Here is a 16,863-nt window from a genome sequence, read left to right on the forward strand (position 1 = left end):
CCTCCTGCCCCCTCCCCCCCCACCCCTTACAGGACAGGCCTCTCACTTGCTCAACTGCTTCCAGCGCTGAAAGAAATCCTGAGAAGCCATTTCTGTGGGCTGGAAAAACTTGTTCAGTGTGATGGGCAGCTTAACGGACACATTCTGAAAGGTGCCCCCATACCTATGGGCCACAGAGATGTATTGAAAAGAATAAAGGGACAGACAGAAGCTCCTAGCTTGCAAGTCTTCAGAGAACAGGAAAGTGCCACATTTGTAAGGCTGTCCCCACCATCAACGAGAGCCCAGTGTGTTCTTTAAGGGGGACTGAGCCACAAACCCCCACAATCAAGATGTCTGGTGCATCACACCACATGCAGCCTAGTGTGCAATCTCATTCGCAGATAAGAACTGTGCTGTGCTGAGGGTGGGGACAAGCCCCTCCCCCTCCTCGCTGGGACACCCCACTCAGGACTCCCGCCACCGCTTCACTTGTCCCTGTCAATCTGTTGTCCAGAACTCCAAGTCTGTGTAAATTGCGTGGGGTGTTTGTTTTTTCCATGAGAAGACTAAAGAATAGCATTTTCTTACAGAATTAAACAAAATTTGTACATCTACCTCCCTAAATTCTACAAAGTACACAATCTTAGGTTCTGTGTATTTTTATTATTTGAAAATGTGCTTCTCCAAATATTTTAACTCCATGAGCACTGATAGAGTTTGGACGTGTTGTCCCCACCAAGACTCATGTGGAAATCTGATTCTTGATGTGGCAGTGTTGGGAACTGTTTGAGTCATGGGGGTTGATCCCTCATGAATGGATTCATGCTCTCCCTGAGGGAAGGGGACCTGAGTGAGTTCTCACTCTATTAGTTCCCACGAGAGCTGGATGTTTAAAAGACCCCGGCACCTCCTCTCTCTCTCTTGCTTCCTCTCACCATGTGATCTGCTCGTACCCACCAGCTGCCTGCCATTTTCCGCCAGGAGTAGAAGCAGCCTAAGGCCCACACCAGATGCAGCTGTCCCAGAATCATGAGCCAAATAAACCTCTTTTCTTTATAAATACCCAGTCTCAGGTGTTCTGTTATAGCAACACAAAACTGACTAATACAGGAATCCAGCAGGGAACTGGATAACTATATACACTCCTTTGTAGTCATTGAGAAATGACATTAATGGCATTATTAATAAAGAGCTCAGAAAAAAAAAAGAAAAATGATATTAACAAACAGTCACACCACCACTTATGTCTTTAAAAATAAGCAAAATACCGTGTATCGTCTGAGTATAAGGATACAGAAACACACACCCTGGGCCAGGGTCTGGAGGGTGCAGCCACCAGCACTCTGTAGCTCTCTTTCAACTGGCTGCCCCCAGCCTGTGGGTGGGCTCCTCAGCGTGAAAGCACTGGGCTCAGAAAGGTCCCCCGGCAGCCACCAATGCCATTCCTGCTCACTTCTCCCCTCCTGTCCTGAACTCTGAGGGTACAGTGCCCAGCATGCACCAGTATGAACTACATGTACTCCATGACCTGGAATGCATGGACAGCTCTTACCTAAACTGAATGTTGAGGACTGGTGCCTCTGTGAAGTCGGACACACACTCTATGTTGACCACCTGCTGCACCTGTGCACCCCCGTCCACAGTGGGGTCCACTGGCTTGGTCTGCAGGTTCAGATGTGCGCATGTTAAGGAGTCCAGACCAACTCTAGGAAAGCAGGCCCAGTCAAGCGCAGTGGGCAGCTGGAGGTGCTGGGCCCCCAGTCCCAGCATGACCTACGGAGGTGAGCACATGCCCCACACCGGACATGGGCCCCACACGTCCCAGCCCTGCCTTTCCACCCATGCTATGCCCCACGTGCCCACACAATCCACCAAACACTACTTGTAATCTCACTATTCCCAAAAATGACCCCTTCTTTGTAAAAAGTCACTTAGATTATATATTGGCTATTTTACTTATTTGTTTTGATTTTATGAAACTCATAAAAGTCTGGTACTTACATATAGGTTTTTGTCATTAGCAGAAACTAGAACTCAGTATTATAACCAGACAATTTTTAAGAATTCTAGGAACGGGCTTCTGAGCACTATGTGAATCAGAAAAAAATCTGCCGTATTCTGACCAATGTTTATCTTTATGCTGACAAAGGGCTTGTCTATGGCCACCCTGAAGAAACAACCTTTGTAACCAAGGCTGGATCCTTCTCTCCTTCCCTCCAGACCATGTGCCCACCAGCCATTCTGTGCCATCCCCTGGCCCCGCAGAGCCCAGTGAACTCCAGAAGAAGAGACATCTACAAGGGGACTCTGTGGGAGTCACAGCTTATGCTCCTGCTCTTGGACAAAGACTCTAATACAATTGATCCTACATATGTGTATTTTTAATGACTATCTTGAAATACTTTAATAATCTGTGTTTAATTGTGTTCACCTTAAAATAAACCCAGATCTGGTCCGTGGTAAGGTGGTTACTGCTCCACTTATGTCTACAAATCCCAAGGGAAGCGTCACAGTCTGTGGTCAAGCTGGGGCCCTCCTTACCCTGACTGGATTTGCTGGTCCTATCCTTGGAGGAAGGGGTATGTGGACAACAGAGCTGACACCAGCTTTTCCATCTTTAGCTGGACAAGCTCTAGGGACAGTTCTGATATTTATTAAGGAACAAGCCTTCAGGCTGAACGAAGAGTCGCCAGGGCAAGCACAAGCCTTCCCGAGTACACGGATGGCAAGGGCCCCGGCTGTGAGACTTCACACACCCGAGACCAGGGCTCAGACGGGACTTCCGGGTGACGTCATGCGAGAACAAAATGAGCTGAGAAAGAAAGAGACTCAAACGAGCCAAATGAGACCGACGTGTGCAATTCCAGATGCGCCATCAAAGGCCAGCTCTCGGATGGTGGGCCGCCTGACCTACTGCAGACACCTCGCTATTGCGACTGAAGCAAAAAACCAAGAAAAACCTTCCCAAAGGCTTCCTCTGGATCCCCAATGACATCTGTGGGCATGGGGGAAATGGAGCCAAGGATATCAGACTGCAGGTCATCTGAACAGATTAGTGTCGGAGTAAAACTCAAGAACTGTGTGGAGGTCTTGTTACCATAAAATATAAACATCCGACCTAGAAGGAAACAAAAACAGTTTATTTACACACTTCATTTCGCTTATCCTGAATAACAGTGAAAAACAAAACAGCCCCTATAATCGCAGTTAAATTTAAGGTTATTATTGTTAATGACGGACTGTTGTTACAATTAAGAGCAAATTTTTTCTAGTTTTAAAAATAACATGCCAAAGTTGGAAACAGGGATCATTAATCGTTGTATCTCTCAGGGGCGACTCTTACCCTGCCCTTCTCCTACAGCCTCCTTCTCCATGCCACATATGGATGGGTGGGACCACACACGTGTGGACAGGGAAGAACCCATGGGGCACCTTCTCCAGGGAAATCACGATCACACTGGCCTCTGCTGGTCCTGCCCTGCGACTGCAACACGCAGACACAGACCTGACTCCACTGCCTCCTCCTAGGGTGGCCTGGCTGAACCTGCACCCACTAGCCACACAGTGTGGCTGCTGTCCAGGTCGGGTGGGAACTGTCCTTCAAAAACAATGCACTCTGAGCCCTCACTGCGACCGCCATTGTCTATGTGCAAGCACACACTCAGGATGTCCCACTGTTCCCGATTATTTATATCACAATAATTTATCTTTACATAAATCTTTGTGAATATTTTACATCCTTTGAATTCAGGAAAGAAAGTAAACTTGACATATTCTGAAAAGGACAGGCAGTTTGGCATCACTCCTCCCACAAACTAAAAACCAAAATCCGAAACCTAGGTGAAGTCATCATTCCCACAGGAATACAGTGTAACCCCTTCTCAACAGAACATGTCCCTGAGTTAATTCTGTTCCTCCTCCTCATGTCCCTGAAAGGTCCCTGGAGAGTGGGTGTACTCTTTCCCTTTTTTTTTTTCACGGGAGTCCTCGCAAGGCTCAAGGAGGGTGCCCTGGGAGCGAGGGGGCATGTAGGACTCAGGAGGGGCCCACAGCAGCAGCAGCTCCAACGGTTTGGTGGGCATAATTTTTTTTTTGACTCAAAAGCTGTTTTCCTTCTCTTTTTTTAAATTGTGATAAGGTATACATAACATTTACCATCTTGACCATTTTTAAGTGCACAGCTCAGTGGCATTAAGCATATTCACAGTGCTCTGCGGCCATCACCGTCATCCATCTCCAGAATCCTCATCTTCCCAAACTGAAGCTCTGTCCCCATTAAACACCAGCTCCCCATCTGCTCCCCAGTTTCTGTCTCCGTGGATCTGACGACTCTAGGGACCTCATATGAGTGGAATCACATAGTGTTTGTCCTTTTGTAACATGTTTATTTCACATAGCATAGTGTCCCCAAGGTTCATCCATGTTGCAGCATGTCAGAATTTCCTTCCTTGTTAAGGCTGAATAATATTCCACTGCGTGGATTGACAACATTTTCCTCACTCATCCATCCGTCAGTGGACACCTGGGTGGCACCCGCCCACTTCTTGGCTGTTGTGAATGATGCTGCTGTGAACCTGGGTGTGCAAACACCTCTTCAAGACCCTGCTCTCAATTCTTTCGGGTCTAGCCCCAGAAGTGGAATTGCTGCACAGGACAGTAACTCCATTTTTAACTTTCTGAGGACCCACCATATTGTTCCCACAGCAGCTGCACTGTTCACAGTCCCATCAGCAGTGCACAGGGGCGCCTGTCTTTCCACATCCTCGCCAGCGCTTGTCGTTCTGTTTTACAACGGCCACCCTAACGGGAATGGGCAGTGCTCACTGCAGTTTTCATTTGCTTTTCCCTAATGACCATGATGTCCCGCATGTCTTCATGTGCTCTTGACCTCTGTGTATCTTCTCTGGAGAATGTCTGTTCAAGTCCTTTATAGGAGTTCTTTATACATTCTGGATTTTAATTCTTTACCAATATGTGATTTGCAAATATTTTCTCATTATTTCCCATTAATTCCTCAGTTTTCATTAAGTAATTAAAATACATACCTAAATTCTGCCGAAATTCAGACTTAAGTCCAATTTGAAGCAGCTGGTTTTCAAACAACACACCATTATTTTTACAAACGAACCTGGAAGAAAAGAGACAGCAGTGTGTCACTTTAAGCCACCCACTGGAAACACAAGGGTTCGCTTTGAAAAAGGGTTTCAAGCACACTAAGGCAGAAAAATCTCTTTGGGGCATGAGGGAAGAAAAAGTAGAAAAACATTCCAAAGACCATCACAGCAAGAGGCCACTAGAGAAGGAAGAGAGTCAAAAATAGTGACGTAGAGTGTCCCAACGAGGCCTGGGGGTGGCTGAACCACAGCTCATGGTGTCTCGTGGATACAGACAGGACAGGGCATGAACCACACATGCACACACACTTTCTGGTAAGACCCACAGACTCCATCCAACACGGGCACTGAACTTCCACCCAGGTGAGGACCCTCGCAGCGCTCCCTCCCCTCCGACTCCCCTCCTTAAACAGTGCTACTAAGCTGCACAGGGAGCCCAGGGGGTTGTTCACTACAGGACATCTACACTACATGGAACTAGAAGAAATAAAACAACCTATGTTAGTTTTCACTCATGTTTATCTCAGAAGAGCTTGAAGTTTTCTTCTCTAACATAAATTACAAATACACAGAGAATGGGCACCAAAGGAAAGGAGAGGGAGGTGGGCCGGTTCATATGCCGCCGGGGCAAGGGCTTCCCCGGCAGGTACAGCTCAGGAATGAGAGGACTGGGATGAGGAGGTGGGGCCCAAGGCAGCACATAGGGGCGCAGCCCACACCTCAAAAACCCTGCATCGGTGTACGCGAACTCAGAGGAGATCAAGACCCATGACACCAGTGCCCTCCTGTCCTTCCTAACTTTACTGCAAGTGCCCACCCTGCGAGACCAGTTCATCAGCATTGTGAGCACTTCCAGCTGGGTCCTCAGAAATTAGCTCCGCTGCCGCCAGGCTGGGGCTGCCTCAAGCAACACAGGAAGATGACACCCGTGACAGAGGCAGTGAGAGCCACGGTCGGTGAGACAGGCAGGCTTCAGCTGGTGCAGCCCTGCTCCTCTGCCTCAGGCTGTGGCACCCCCACACACATATCCTCGGAGGCCACAGCTGCCCTCTGCCTCTTCTGAGGCCACCCCCAACAGACTACCTATCCCGTGTTAGCCATACATGAAGCTTCACAAAGCCAGAGGCAGTCTGTACAATACGCAGAACAGTTTTCCCAAACACATCTTAGAACACGTGCTACTGTATTTCACCTGGAACTTAGCACAACGGACAACCATTCCATAACACGAGTGGCCAGGAGAACCCCCTGCTCCAGGGTCACTGCTCCACCCACCAGCTGCAACTCCATGGAAGGGGCCAGTGCAGGCACCAGGCCATGGAGCTGACACACTTGATTTGGACTAAACCACTCTAAACTGGAGTCTGTCAAGGACATGGGTGGGGGCTGATGATGTATCACCCATTGCATGACAGAGAAATCCCTGCAGCCTCCATCCCCAGCAACCTCAGTGGCTGAGCTTGCCCCACAGTACTCTGTCCTTCCACTCTGTCCCAGATACACCTCACACACCTGACTACCCTTTGTAGCCCGATGAAGGCCAAGACGGCCAAGCGCCAGCACATGCTGGAGTGCTGAGAAACCTGCCAAGTCCCACAGGAGACTGTGCCAATACTGGGCCTCCAGAGCTGCCCAATGTGAGGAAAGAGCAGGGGCCACGCACCACTTCCAGAACAGCCACACAGGCCAAGACGGCCAAGCGCCAGCACATGCTGGAGTGCTGAGAAACCTGCCAAGTCCCACAGAAGACTGTGCCAATACTGGGCCTCCAGAGCTGCCCAATGTGAGGAAAGAGCAGGGGCCACGCACCACTTCCAGAACAGCCACACGGAGAAGAGGCAAGTGTGGGAGGGCTGTGCCCAGGAAGGGAGGGGCCTCAATGCTGTCGGGGCTGCCATCTATTCGTCCCCTCCTCCCTCATGTACTCCACCAGCTGCCCCTTAGGGCCACCTGGGAAGCCCAGCCACTGGGACGTTACCAAAGCCCCCGGAGGACGTGCAGACACAGCAAAGGCTAAGAGTGCCCAGTGAGGCCCCTGCCCTGCCAGTCTCCACGAAGACCACCACCCAGACCAGGGCCTCCAGCGTGGGGCCCACACCCTCCCCAGGACACACAGCAGCTTCCACTGCGAGGGCCTTAGAAGCTGGGTTCTCAAACTCAGAAATTTGAAAAGCAGTAGGAAGCCTGCTTTCAGTCAGAGCAAGGCAACCTGCACCAAAGCCAAAACTGTGCTGCAGACACCTCTCATTCCTGAGCCATTTTTCAACACATGACAGGAACGGGAATTAGTATGCAATATGAACACAAAGGATGAGGAAGCTCGAAGCCACGAGAGTTCTCACTCTGCTTGAGTCTTCAAAGCTGGGGACATAGGGCCATTCCTCGCAGACGTTCTAATCCCCACCCAGGACAGAGGCGTGCATCCGTGCTTCCACTCTGCAGGGCGGGCAGGTGAGGGGGACTGGTTCAGGAGAGGGGACCGGATGTGAAAGCAGGAGAGACGGGGTGAGAGACAGACAGCAGGAGGGAAACACACCATTCGAAAGAACAAGTGCTGGGGACAGCAGTCTGGCACTTCTGTTTTGAAAGTGGGAGGAAACAGGGAGTGAAGACGCCTGAGCAGAGACCTCTGTGCACAGGAAGCCAGGACACGCTGACATGTCTGAGGAGAGTCAGGGCAAAGAGAGGACAAGGACAGGCAGAGCATGGCCACAGGAAGAGGACCAACACAGGCTGCAGAGGACAGGCTTGTGGGACAAGTGAACAGTTCAGTAACTAAAGAGTGTTTCTTTAAAAAGAGGAGGCAGACAAGGATGTGATGGTTTGAGTCAGAGCTGAACGCAGCTGGACTAGAGAGGAGGGTAAAGGAAAGAAAACTACCACCATGACGGGCGTCAATCACACACTCTAAAAAGAACAAATAGCCAAAACGACACGACCAGACCTCTCCACACACACAGACACGACTGACAACCAGCCCGGGGGCTTGTTTTTACCTTACTTTCCTTCTGGAGCATGAGAACTGTCTTCAGCCAATGAAGACTAGCGATCTACAAAGGTCTGGGGAGCACTGAGCAAACCCTCCCACAGCACGGCAGCCTCCACGGCCTCTGCCAAGTAGTGCCCAGGAGGCAAACACCACTGCCCACTCTGTCCAGCTGACCGTGGGCCACGCCCGAAGCCAGGAGGGCCCTGCCTTCAGGACTCAGGAGACCTGACTACCTGGCAAAGTTGTCTTCGGAGCCAGGAGCAAGAGGTGCAACTGCAGAAGCCGAGTCTGAGAACACGTCCACGAGCAGCCCGCCGCCAGAGGAGGGTGGGGGGCCCGTGGGGGCAGGGGGAGCAGACCCCAGACCCAGCAGGTCTGCCGACGGAGAAGGCGTAGACTGGAAAAGAAGGAAGGAGAGTGTCAACGTGGAACCTTTCTGGCACAGCCAACTCCAAGGACACTCGAGTGCATGTGGCCTCTCCCCACATGGTGTCCACAGGGTTCCAGTGGCCAGGGAGAGCTGCTGAAGGGTCAATGGGCAGCCTGGAGACTTGCTGACCAGGAAGTGAGGACTCACAGCCATTTTCTGAGAAGCAAGTACACCCAGAGTCCAGCCTAAAGATAATTACACTTAAAGATTAGTCACACTTCCCACACTAGAAGAATAGCCTTCATTTTCACAGATGCTATTACAATGAAAAAAAGTTCTGAAAAAAATTTTGCCATGGAAGAGATCAAAAAGAAATATATGGTTTAAGAATAAGACCACACCAATTACTACTGTCAAGTGTCCAAAAAGAAGTAAGCTAAAAAGATGAAAAAGTAATAAGGAAGTAACTTATCAGAGGTGCATTTTTAGTTAATTGTTAAGTTTTATACAAAAGCTTGGGGTGTCGTATAACTTCGTATAATGTATGCTATACGAAGTTATTACGTCCACAGGGTTCCAGTGGCCAGGGAGAGCTGCTGAAGGGTCAATGGGCAGCCTGGAGACTTGCTGACCAGGAAGTGAGGACTCACAGCCATTTTCTGAGAAGCAAGTACACCCAGAGTCCAGCCTAAAGATAATTACACTTAAAGATTAGTCACACTTCCCACACTAGAAGAATAGCCTTCATTTTCACAGATGCTATTACAATGAAAAAAAGTTCTGAAAAAAATTTTGCCATGGAAGAGATCAAAAAGAAATATATGGTTTAAGAATAAGACCACACCAATTACTACTGTCAAGTGTCCAAAAAGAAGTAAGCTAAAAAGATGAAAAAGTAATAAGGAAGTAACTTATCAGAGGTGCATTTTTAGTTAATTGTTAAGTTTTATAAAGTTATAGGGGAAAAAAATAGGTAAAAAGTCTACAGAATGGGTATTTTTAAAAAAATAATTGCCTTTTGGCAGAAGCACAGGAAAAGAGCCACTATGAAATACTGTTACACTCACTCTTCAGACACAACAGCACAGTTGCCTTTTGCCATGGCAGAGACACCGGTGGCCACAAGGTAGGAGCTTGGCTCTGCTCTGGGCACTGTGGTCCTGCCAGCCAACGGCTGTGCACCAGGAGGACCCGCTGCACCTTATGACACTCACACTTGGACGGCTCTTAGTGGCAGAGACATCCCACCCCACAAGGGGCATCCTAGAGATGTGGAGGTTTGGTGGTCACTATGATTACAGGATACTATTGGCTCTTCAGTCAAAAAACCAGAGATGTGACATATCCTGCCTTAAGACTCATCTTGAATGACTTTTGAATGTTCCACTGGACATTCATGAAAGTAAAAAATCAGTTTGCATTATCTGAGATTACATCCCAATGCCATCTTACAACGTGTATTTTGCTCAGTTTGCTGATTCTTCCAAGAATGAAACCACACTGTGAACTGAGAGAAGGCGGTGCTTTCTGCAGCACAAAGAAATACCAGCAGTGGGCACTGGCCCTGTCCTCTGGCCCCTGNAGCAGCCCGCCGCCAGAGGAGGGTGGGGGGCCCGTGGGGGCAGGGGGAGCAGACCCCAGACCCAGCAGGTCTGCCGACGGAGAAGGCGTAGACTGGAAAAGAAGGAAGGAGAGTGTCAACGTGGAACCTTTCTGGCACAGCCAACTCCAAGGACACTCGAGTGCATGTGGCCTCTCCCCACATGGTGTCCACAGGGTTCCAGTGGCCAGGGAGAGCTGCTGAAGGGTCAATGGGCAGCCTGGAGACTTGCTGACCAGGAAGTGAGGACTCACAGCCATTTTCTGAGAAGCAAGTACACCCAGAGTCCAGCCTAAAGATAATTACACTTAAAGATTAGTCACACTTCCCACACTAGAAGAATAGCCTTCATTTTCACAGATGCTATTACAATGAAAAAAAGTTCTGAAAAAAATTTTGCCATGGAAGAGATCAAAAAGAAATATATGGTTTAAGAATAAGACCACACCAATTACTACTGTCAAGTGTCCAAAAAGAAGTAAGCTAAAAAGATGAAAAAGTAATAAGGAAGTAACTTATCAGAGGTGCATTTTTAGTTAATTGTTAAGTTTTATAAAGTTATAGGGGAAAAAAATAGGTAAAAAGTCTACAGAATGGGTATTTTTAAAAAAATAATTGCCTTTTGGCAGAAGCACAGGAAAAGAGCCACTATGAAATACTGTTACACTCACTCTTCAGACACAACAGCACAGTTGCCTTTTGCCATGGCAGAGACACCGGTGGCCACAAGGTAGGAGCTTGGCTCTGCTCTGGGCACTGTGGTCCTGCCAGCCAACGGCTGTGCACCAGGAGGACCCGCTGCACCTTATGACACTCACACTTGGACGGCTCTTAGTGGCAGAGACATCCCACCCCACAAGGGGCATCCTAGAGATGTGGAGGTTTGGTGGTCACTATGATTACAGGATACTATTGGCTCTTCAGTCAAAAAACCAGAGATGTGACATATCCTGCCTTAAGACTCATCTTGAATGACTTTTGAATGTTCCACTGGACATTCATGAAAGTAAAAAATCAGTTTGCATTATCTGAGATTACATCCCAATGCCATCTTACAACGTGTATTTTGCTCAGTTTGCTGATTCTTCCAAGAATGAAACCACACTGTGAACTGAGAGAAGGCGGTGCTTTCTGCAGCACAAAGAAATACCAGCAGTGGGCACTGGCCCTGTCCTCTGGCCCCTGTCCCAGCCTCAGGGCATTTCAGCTTTATATTAAGTTAGGGTGTAGCACTGCTTTTTTGGAAAATTACATGTGTAGATATGTGATATTATGCATGACTTTTACTTCGAGATAAATAAGACATTACAAAATATGTGTTATGCAAAGAGGGTGTGAGTCTGAGCCAGAGAGCCCCACAGCCTACCCCAGGCTTCCCAGGTGCCAGGCGAGGCCCAAAGACAAACCTGGCGAGGCAAAGCAGGTTTCTGCTAGGGGCCAGTGGCTCCAAGGGGGGTGTGAGGGGGTCAAAGACAGGGCAGGCTCCTGGGCTCTGCTCTTGTGACTGCGAACCTCTGTAAGAGGGGGCCCCAGAGGGTTGCAGAGGAGCTGGCGAGAGAAGATACTGGAAATGTCTGAAGTGGGAAGTATACAGATGAAACCATCAAAAGGCAGTTTTCTGCCTCCTCCACACCTGAGGCTGATCTAATTTGAATACACACTCTACCATTTTACTAATCATTTTATCACCAGGATTGTAGGGGACTGAATGTCCCCCCCGAAACTCACTGAAGCTTGAATTGTGTCCCCCATGTTTATGTATTAGAAACCTGGCCTCCACTGTGACAGTCAAGAGGGTGGAAATCCTATTATGGTAACTGAAAGGTGGAGCCTTAAAGAGCTGATTAGATTGTAGGACCGTGCAGGAGTGAATGGATTAAAAATGGTGGTCAGGGGCGTGGTTCTAAGGGCGTTAAAAAGAGAGTAAATGCTGCTTTCTGTTCTCTCTCTGCTTCCACCATCGTGCAATGTGAGACCCCTGGGTCACTGCTGCCACCTCCAAGGCCTTCACCAGCTGTGTCCCCTGCACTGTATACTTCCCAGCCTCCAAAACCGTAAGCAATAAATTTTTTTTCTTGATAAATCACCCAGTTCCTGGTATTTTGTAATAAGCAACAGAAACGGACTAATACAAGGAGTGTGACCACCTGAGGGGCTACAAGAGCTGTGAATTATGCAAGAAAGTCATCTTCTTAGGATACACCTGCAGCCTGAATGGGGCTAATTCCTCCTCAGCCACTTATTCAAAGATTTTTACCACTGGTTCCTGATTAACGGTTCAAATATATCTGTGGTTTCAAACTCCTTTTAAAGTAGGTAACCCCTTTTGTCCAATTAAATAAAACATATGCCCCAAAAGTTACAAGAGGCTGCAAGCAAGTCTGCTCTGTGGGGAGGACCTTGCAGGCCAGCGGTTCAAATATATCTGTGGTTTCAAACTCCTTTTAAAGTAGGTAACCCCTTTTGTCCAATTAAATAAAACATACGCCCCAAAAGTTACAAGAGGCTGCAAGCAAGTCTGCTCTGTGGGGAGGACCTTGCAGGCCAGACACAACACCCCCCACTGTCCCTTCACCTCCTCTTCTCTTTTTGAGCCTGGGGACATCGCTGGTGCCCAGACTGCACAACTTACACCTCCTCCCTGAGACAATACAACAGCAGAAATTAAGACAGCAAAAAGCACCCTGTACAAAGACTTAACCTATGAGGGCTCCAGGCTCCTCCACTGGAGGTCAGGACACCTGCGGTGCTTCACTGGGCCCTTCCAATGCACACCCCTAGGAAGCCCTAGCCACAGGATGTCAAGAGCCCAGCCTGCTCCACATGTGCAAGGGGAGCAGAGTTTTGCTAAGAAAAACAATGCTCTGGCATCATCTATGATCTTAAGTAAAAGACATCTTGGCCAATATTACACCAAAATACAACATAACAATGTGTTTCATGTAAAATCCAGACATGTCATCACCCCCTCGAGGTGGTGCCTCCCCTCCCAAGCTAATCCCAGAAAGATCTTGAGAAGAATTTAGCCAAGAGTGACACCTCCCCTTCTGTCCTGCTCCTCCTTCCTCAACCCCCAGCCCACCACTGGTGTCTGCCCCCTGTCCGTCTTCTGAGCACTGAGGATAGCATGTGGCAGAGACCTCAGGGCTCTCTACCCCAGACATCACTTACGGAGCCTCCACTCGCTAGGCACCATCTACAGTCAGAAAAGAGGTGTGCCACTTAAAGTCAGGAAATTCACTGAATTAACCTTGAAGAGGGCTCACTGCCAGCAATGCGCCCAAACGCAATGTTGAGTCTTGCTGACCCCTCAGCCGCCTTTTCAGAGGACAGCACACGGCTCACATCCAGGAGCAGGAAGGTTCCTCCTGACTCCTGCTAAGCCACTTAGCCAAGCACCAGATCCTACAATCCAGGCTCACCTCAAAGTCCATCCTGAGCCTAGGTGAGCAGACCTGGGTGTAGCAGGCCTGCAGCACGTGTGCACCTTACTTCTCAAATAAGTACCAAATAAAGACGGGCCAACAACAACCGTCAAAACCGCTGTCAAAGTCCCCTTCCGTGCTCCCGTAAGCATGCTCCTCTTAGAGTCAGAGCAGCTGGAGAGGAATGAGAGCGCCTAGAGCCTTCCTAGGCTAAGGCGAGCAATCACAGTGTTTCTTGGAAGGCTTCATGGTGACTTTGCTCAAAGCCAGCAGTTAGGAAGCCCTGCACGCCAGCCTCCCACAGTTCCTCCAGACACCTCTGCCTCTTGCTTGGGATGACATCTTCCTCTCTGCAAGGTGGAGCTGCCACCATTTCGCCCTGGCATGGGCCCCACAGAAGAGCCACTGCCCAGTGCCCCTGGGAAGGCCCTGCCCCAGTGCAGCACAAACATCAGTTCAGACAAACCTTCACGTGTGCTCCTGCTCTGGAAACCTGTCACTTTGCCAATTCAACCTATCAAGAAATTTTGATAGGCTAGGATGACCTTCATGACCTCTTCAAAACCAGAATGTCAAGATGTCTGAAAGCGAGGCAGATGGATTCGAGGACTGAGGGGCAGTCGTGTACCGCAAGGCACCTGGTTACTGATACCCCACAGAACCAGCTCAAAAGCAGGTCTCTAGCACCACAGAGCATGTTAGAAAACAGTGGGAGAACATGAAAAGCTAACCCATGTACCTTACTCAGGCACAGACAGAATGGACTCTTTGGGAGAAAAAATTCATTTATCATTCATTCCAAAGCCAATTCATTATGAAATTCAAGCTGCCAGAAGCCACTAAGCATGCACCATAGGCAAACACAGCAGCGCATCAGGACAGGAGAAAGGGCCTGTGCAGGGACAGCGCCAGGGTGGGGGCGCCTGGCTGGAGGGGGAGAGGAGCCTTCTGATGAGGTGTTGGGCTCAGCCTGACGGGAGGACACATGGAGCACACAAGCAGACCCCCATCAAAAAGCACCAGGACCCAGATGTTAGCACGCTCCTGACTGGCACAGCACATGTCACTGCAAGGGCTTGTCCTGGCAAAGCGGCCCCGACACTGTTAAGCAGCTTTAATTCCTGCCACTGGAAAAGTCTAAGCTGGGGAGCCTCCTGGGGAGCGGGTGCGGTGCTAAGGGGACACAGCTGGTGTGCAGCGTGAAGCTTTGGCAGGATGGCCAGACACCTGCTTTCACAGAGTTCCAATGCAGGGAGAAAAGAAACGTAAATGCAACTCTTAAAAGGACATTTCCCACCCGACAAGTAAAATTTGCTCTCACCCAACTCAGTAGAAAACCTCTAACAGGGCAAGGCAGGTCTGTTCCACAGCAACACAGAGCACGTGGACAGGCCTCCCATGCAAGGCAGTCCCATAAGAGCGGTAGCAACCACACTCGAAACTAGCCAAGGGAGGGAGGGTGTGGAGCTGGCCTGGACTCAAGAAGACAGTGTGAAAGATGCATCTGGTAGAGATGCTGGCATCCAGGGACAGGCCAGCTGTGAGCACAAGAGTGGTCTGTGGAGAGCCCCAGGGGTGGGAGCGGGCGCCTGAGCACAGGCCTCAAGCTTGGGGCTACTGTAGGGATTATTTTTCATACTCTGGTAATTAACAAAATATTCTCCCTGACAGGCAAATGCTCTGCTGGTCCCAGATCTCAGGGCTTGGGGCCCTGACAGGGTCTGGGGCCACAGTGGGTAAAGGACCCACCACGGCACTGGCACTGGCTGGGGTGGGCTCAGGGCCCCCATTCACGTCAACACTCCTCTCCCGCTTGGTCTCCTCCAGGTCGGTCACCGTGCTCGGGCCCTTCTTCTTCTTGAGCTTTGCCAGGATGGAGGACTCACGCTCTGGGAATGGGGGCATCTCCTCCAGGACGGTTGCCTTGTTGGGAAGAACAAAGGGTGAGCGTGGTCCAGAGGCCCCTCCCACTTCAACCCTAGACAAGTGACCCTCTTGCTGGGGTGGGCGTAGGGGGCACTAGCAGAAAAGCTCTCCACAGAGCAGCAGTCTGGGACACGGGGGTGCAGGGCTGGCCGGCTGCCCACCAGGATGTCAGTGCTGGCCACGGTGCTGAGCCGCAGATACTCCACTGCCCGCTGCTGCAGCTCGACGTCCGCATTCCGCAGCTGGCTGTCACTGCGCAGCACATCTTGAATGGTGGTCTTCACCTCTGGGAAGAGGTTCACGAACTTGATGTAGGCAGACAGGAGCAGTGCGCGCGTGGGGACGCTGCACAGGTGGAACTTGGAGTGCAGCAGGTTGAACTGGATCAGAGGGCTGGGGGTGCAGAGGGGAGGAAGTGACTGTGACCTCACACATCCTTGCACACTTGGCCTGTCAGAGACCTCCTGAGTGGCCATGGCAGGGAGAGATGATAGCAAGGGCCCCTCCTCTACACCATTTCCAGTTCCAGATCGGACTGCAAATTTCCCCTCCTGACCAATCTTTACATTTTCAACTAGAATCCCTGTTTTCTGCACTGCTTGTGGAAAAAATTAAAAGACGTCGACCAGAAGAAAGTGGTTTTGCTGGACTTGAAAGTGAAGCCCAGCTTCTGCCTTGGGCTGTCAACACAGGCATCAAGGACCCTTGCCACCTTCTGCTCAGACCCCCACGCCCCACTGACCCCCACAGGGGCTCCTACCTGGACCGTGGGTCCCCGGCTATCAAGTTTCCAAACTCCCCTAGGATGTAGCCTCCCACTTTGACCAGGTTCTCGTGGCATGCTGGGGCCTGAAGAGCCTGTGAAATCATGAACAGGGTGAGCTGGCTTCGGGGGCTTCCCATCAGGGATGGGGCCAAGAAGCAGCCAAGCGCTGAGGAGGGCTCAGGGGTAAGGTGCCTCGGGCGCTTGCCTGCGGAGGGCATGTGTACATCAGTGCCAGCTTTCTCCGTAGCTTGCTGGAGCCCTGACTGCCTCCCCATGGCCACCCTCAGCAGGGCCAGCCTGACAGCAGAGACAGGGCCCACGCAAGTCTGGCTCTCGATGGGCCTCGATGGGGCTCTCTGCTCTGGGGCAGTACACACCCTCACCCCGGCATCACCCTCACCTGTGCTGGTGGAGACAGACTCCACAGCACACTCTCACACACAGAGACCACATCAAGGCTCTCGAGAGCCAAATCTATCTTACCCATGGTCTGTGGTTTGAAAATTAGGATAAAAAGCAATTGAGACCAACAAGGGGTAACAGCAGCAGAAGAGCCAGAACCTCGCAGAATGGCTAATGGGGAGCAAGAGGGGAGCCCAACAAGGCCCACCAGACACTGGGGCCTCCTGCAGCCAGGACCTGGGGCCTGCTGCTCTGCACCAAGAACCCTGCCCTTCCCTCCCACTGGCGC

The 16,863-nt window shown here is 50.3% G+C and overlaps 1 protein-coding gene across 1 annotated transcript in view; it reads right to left on the reverse strand.

The window, feature by feature from the left end:
* Window positions 1-16,863, reverse strand: part of AP2A2 (adaptor-related protein complex 2, alpha 2 subunit) — a 61,875-nt gene that overhangs the window by 2,543 nt on the left and 42,469 nt on the right. The window contains exons 11-18 of the mRNA XM_008589317.1: window positions 16,167-16,264; window positions 15,568-15,799; window positions 15,230-15,403; window positions 8,319-8,482; window positions 5,028-5,110; window positions 3,011-3,100; window positions 1,535-1,658; window positions 47-163 (exon numbers count right to left, since the gene is read on the reverse strand). Coding sequence (XP_008587539.1) covers window positions 47-163; window positions 1,535-1,658; window positions 3,011-3,100; window positions 5,028-5,110; window positions 8,319-8,482; window positions 15,230-15,403; window positions 15,568-15,799; window positions 16,167-16,264 — 1,082 coding nt within the window. The remainder of the gene's footprint in view (window positions 1-46; window positions 164-1,534; window positions 1,659-3,010; window positions 3,101-5,027; window positions 5,111-8,318; window positions 8,483-15,229; window positions 15,404-15,567; window positions 15,800-16,166; window positions 16,265-16,863) is intronic.

This window comes from Galeopterus variegatus, unplaced genomic scaffold (assembly GCF_000696425.1).
Source record: "Galeopterus variegatus unplaced genomic scaffold, G_variegatus-3.0.2 Scaffold5373, whole genome shotgun sequence".
In the NCBI taxonomy this organism is placed as follows: domain Eukaryota; kingdom Metazoa; phylum Chordata; class Mammalia; order Dermoptera; family Cynocephalidae; genus Galeopterus; species Galeopterus variegatus.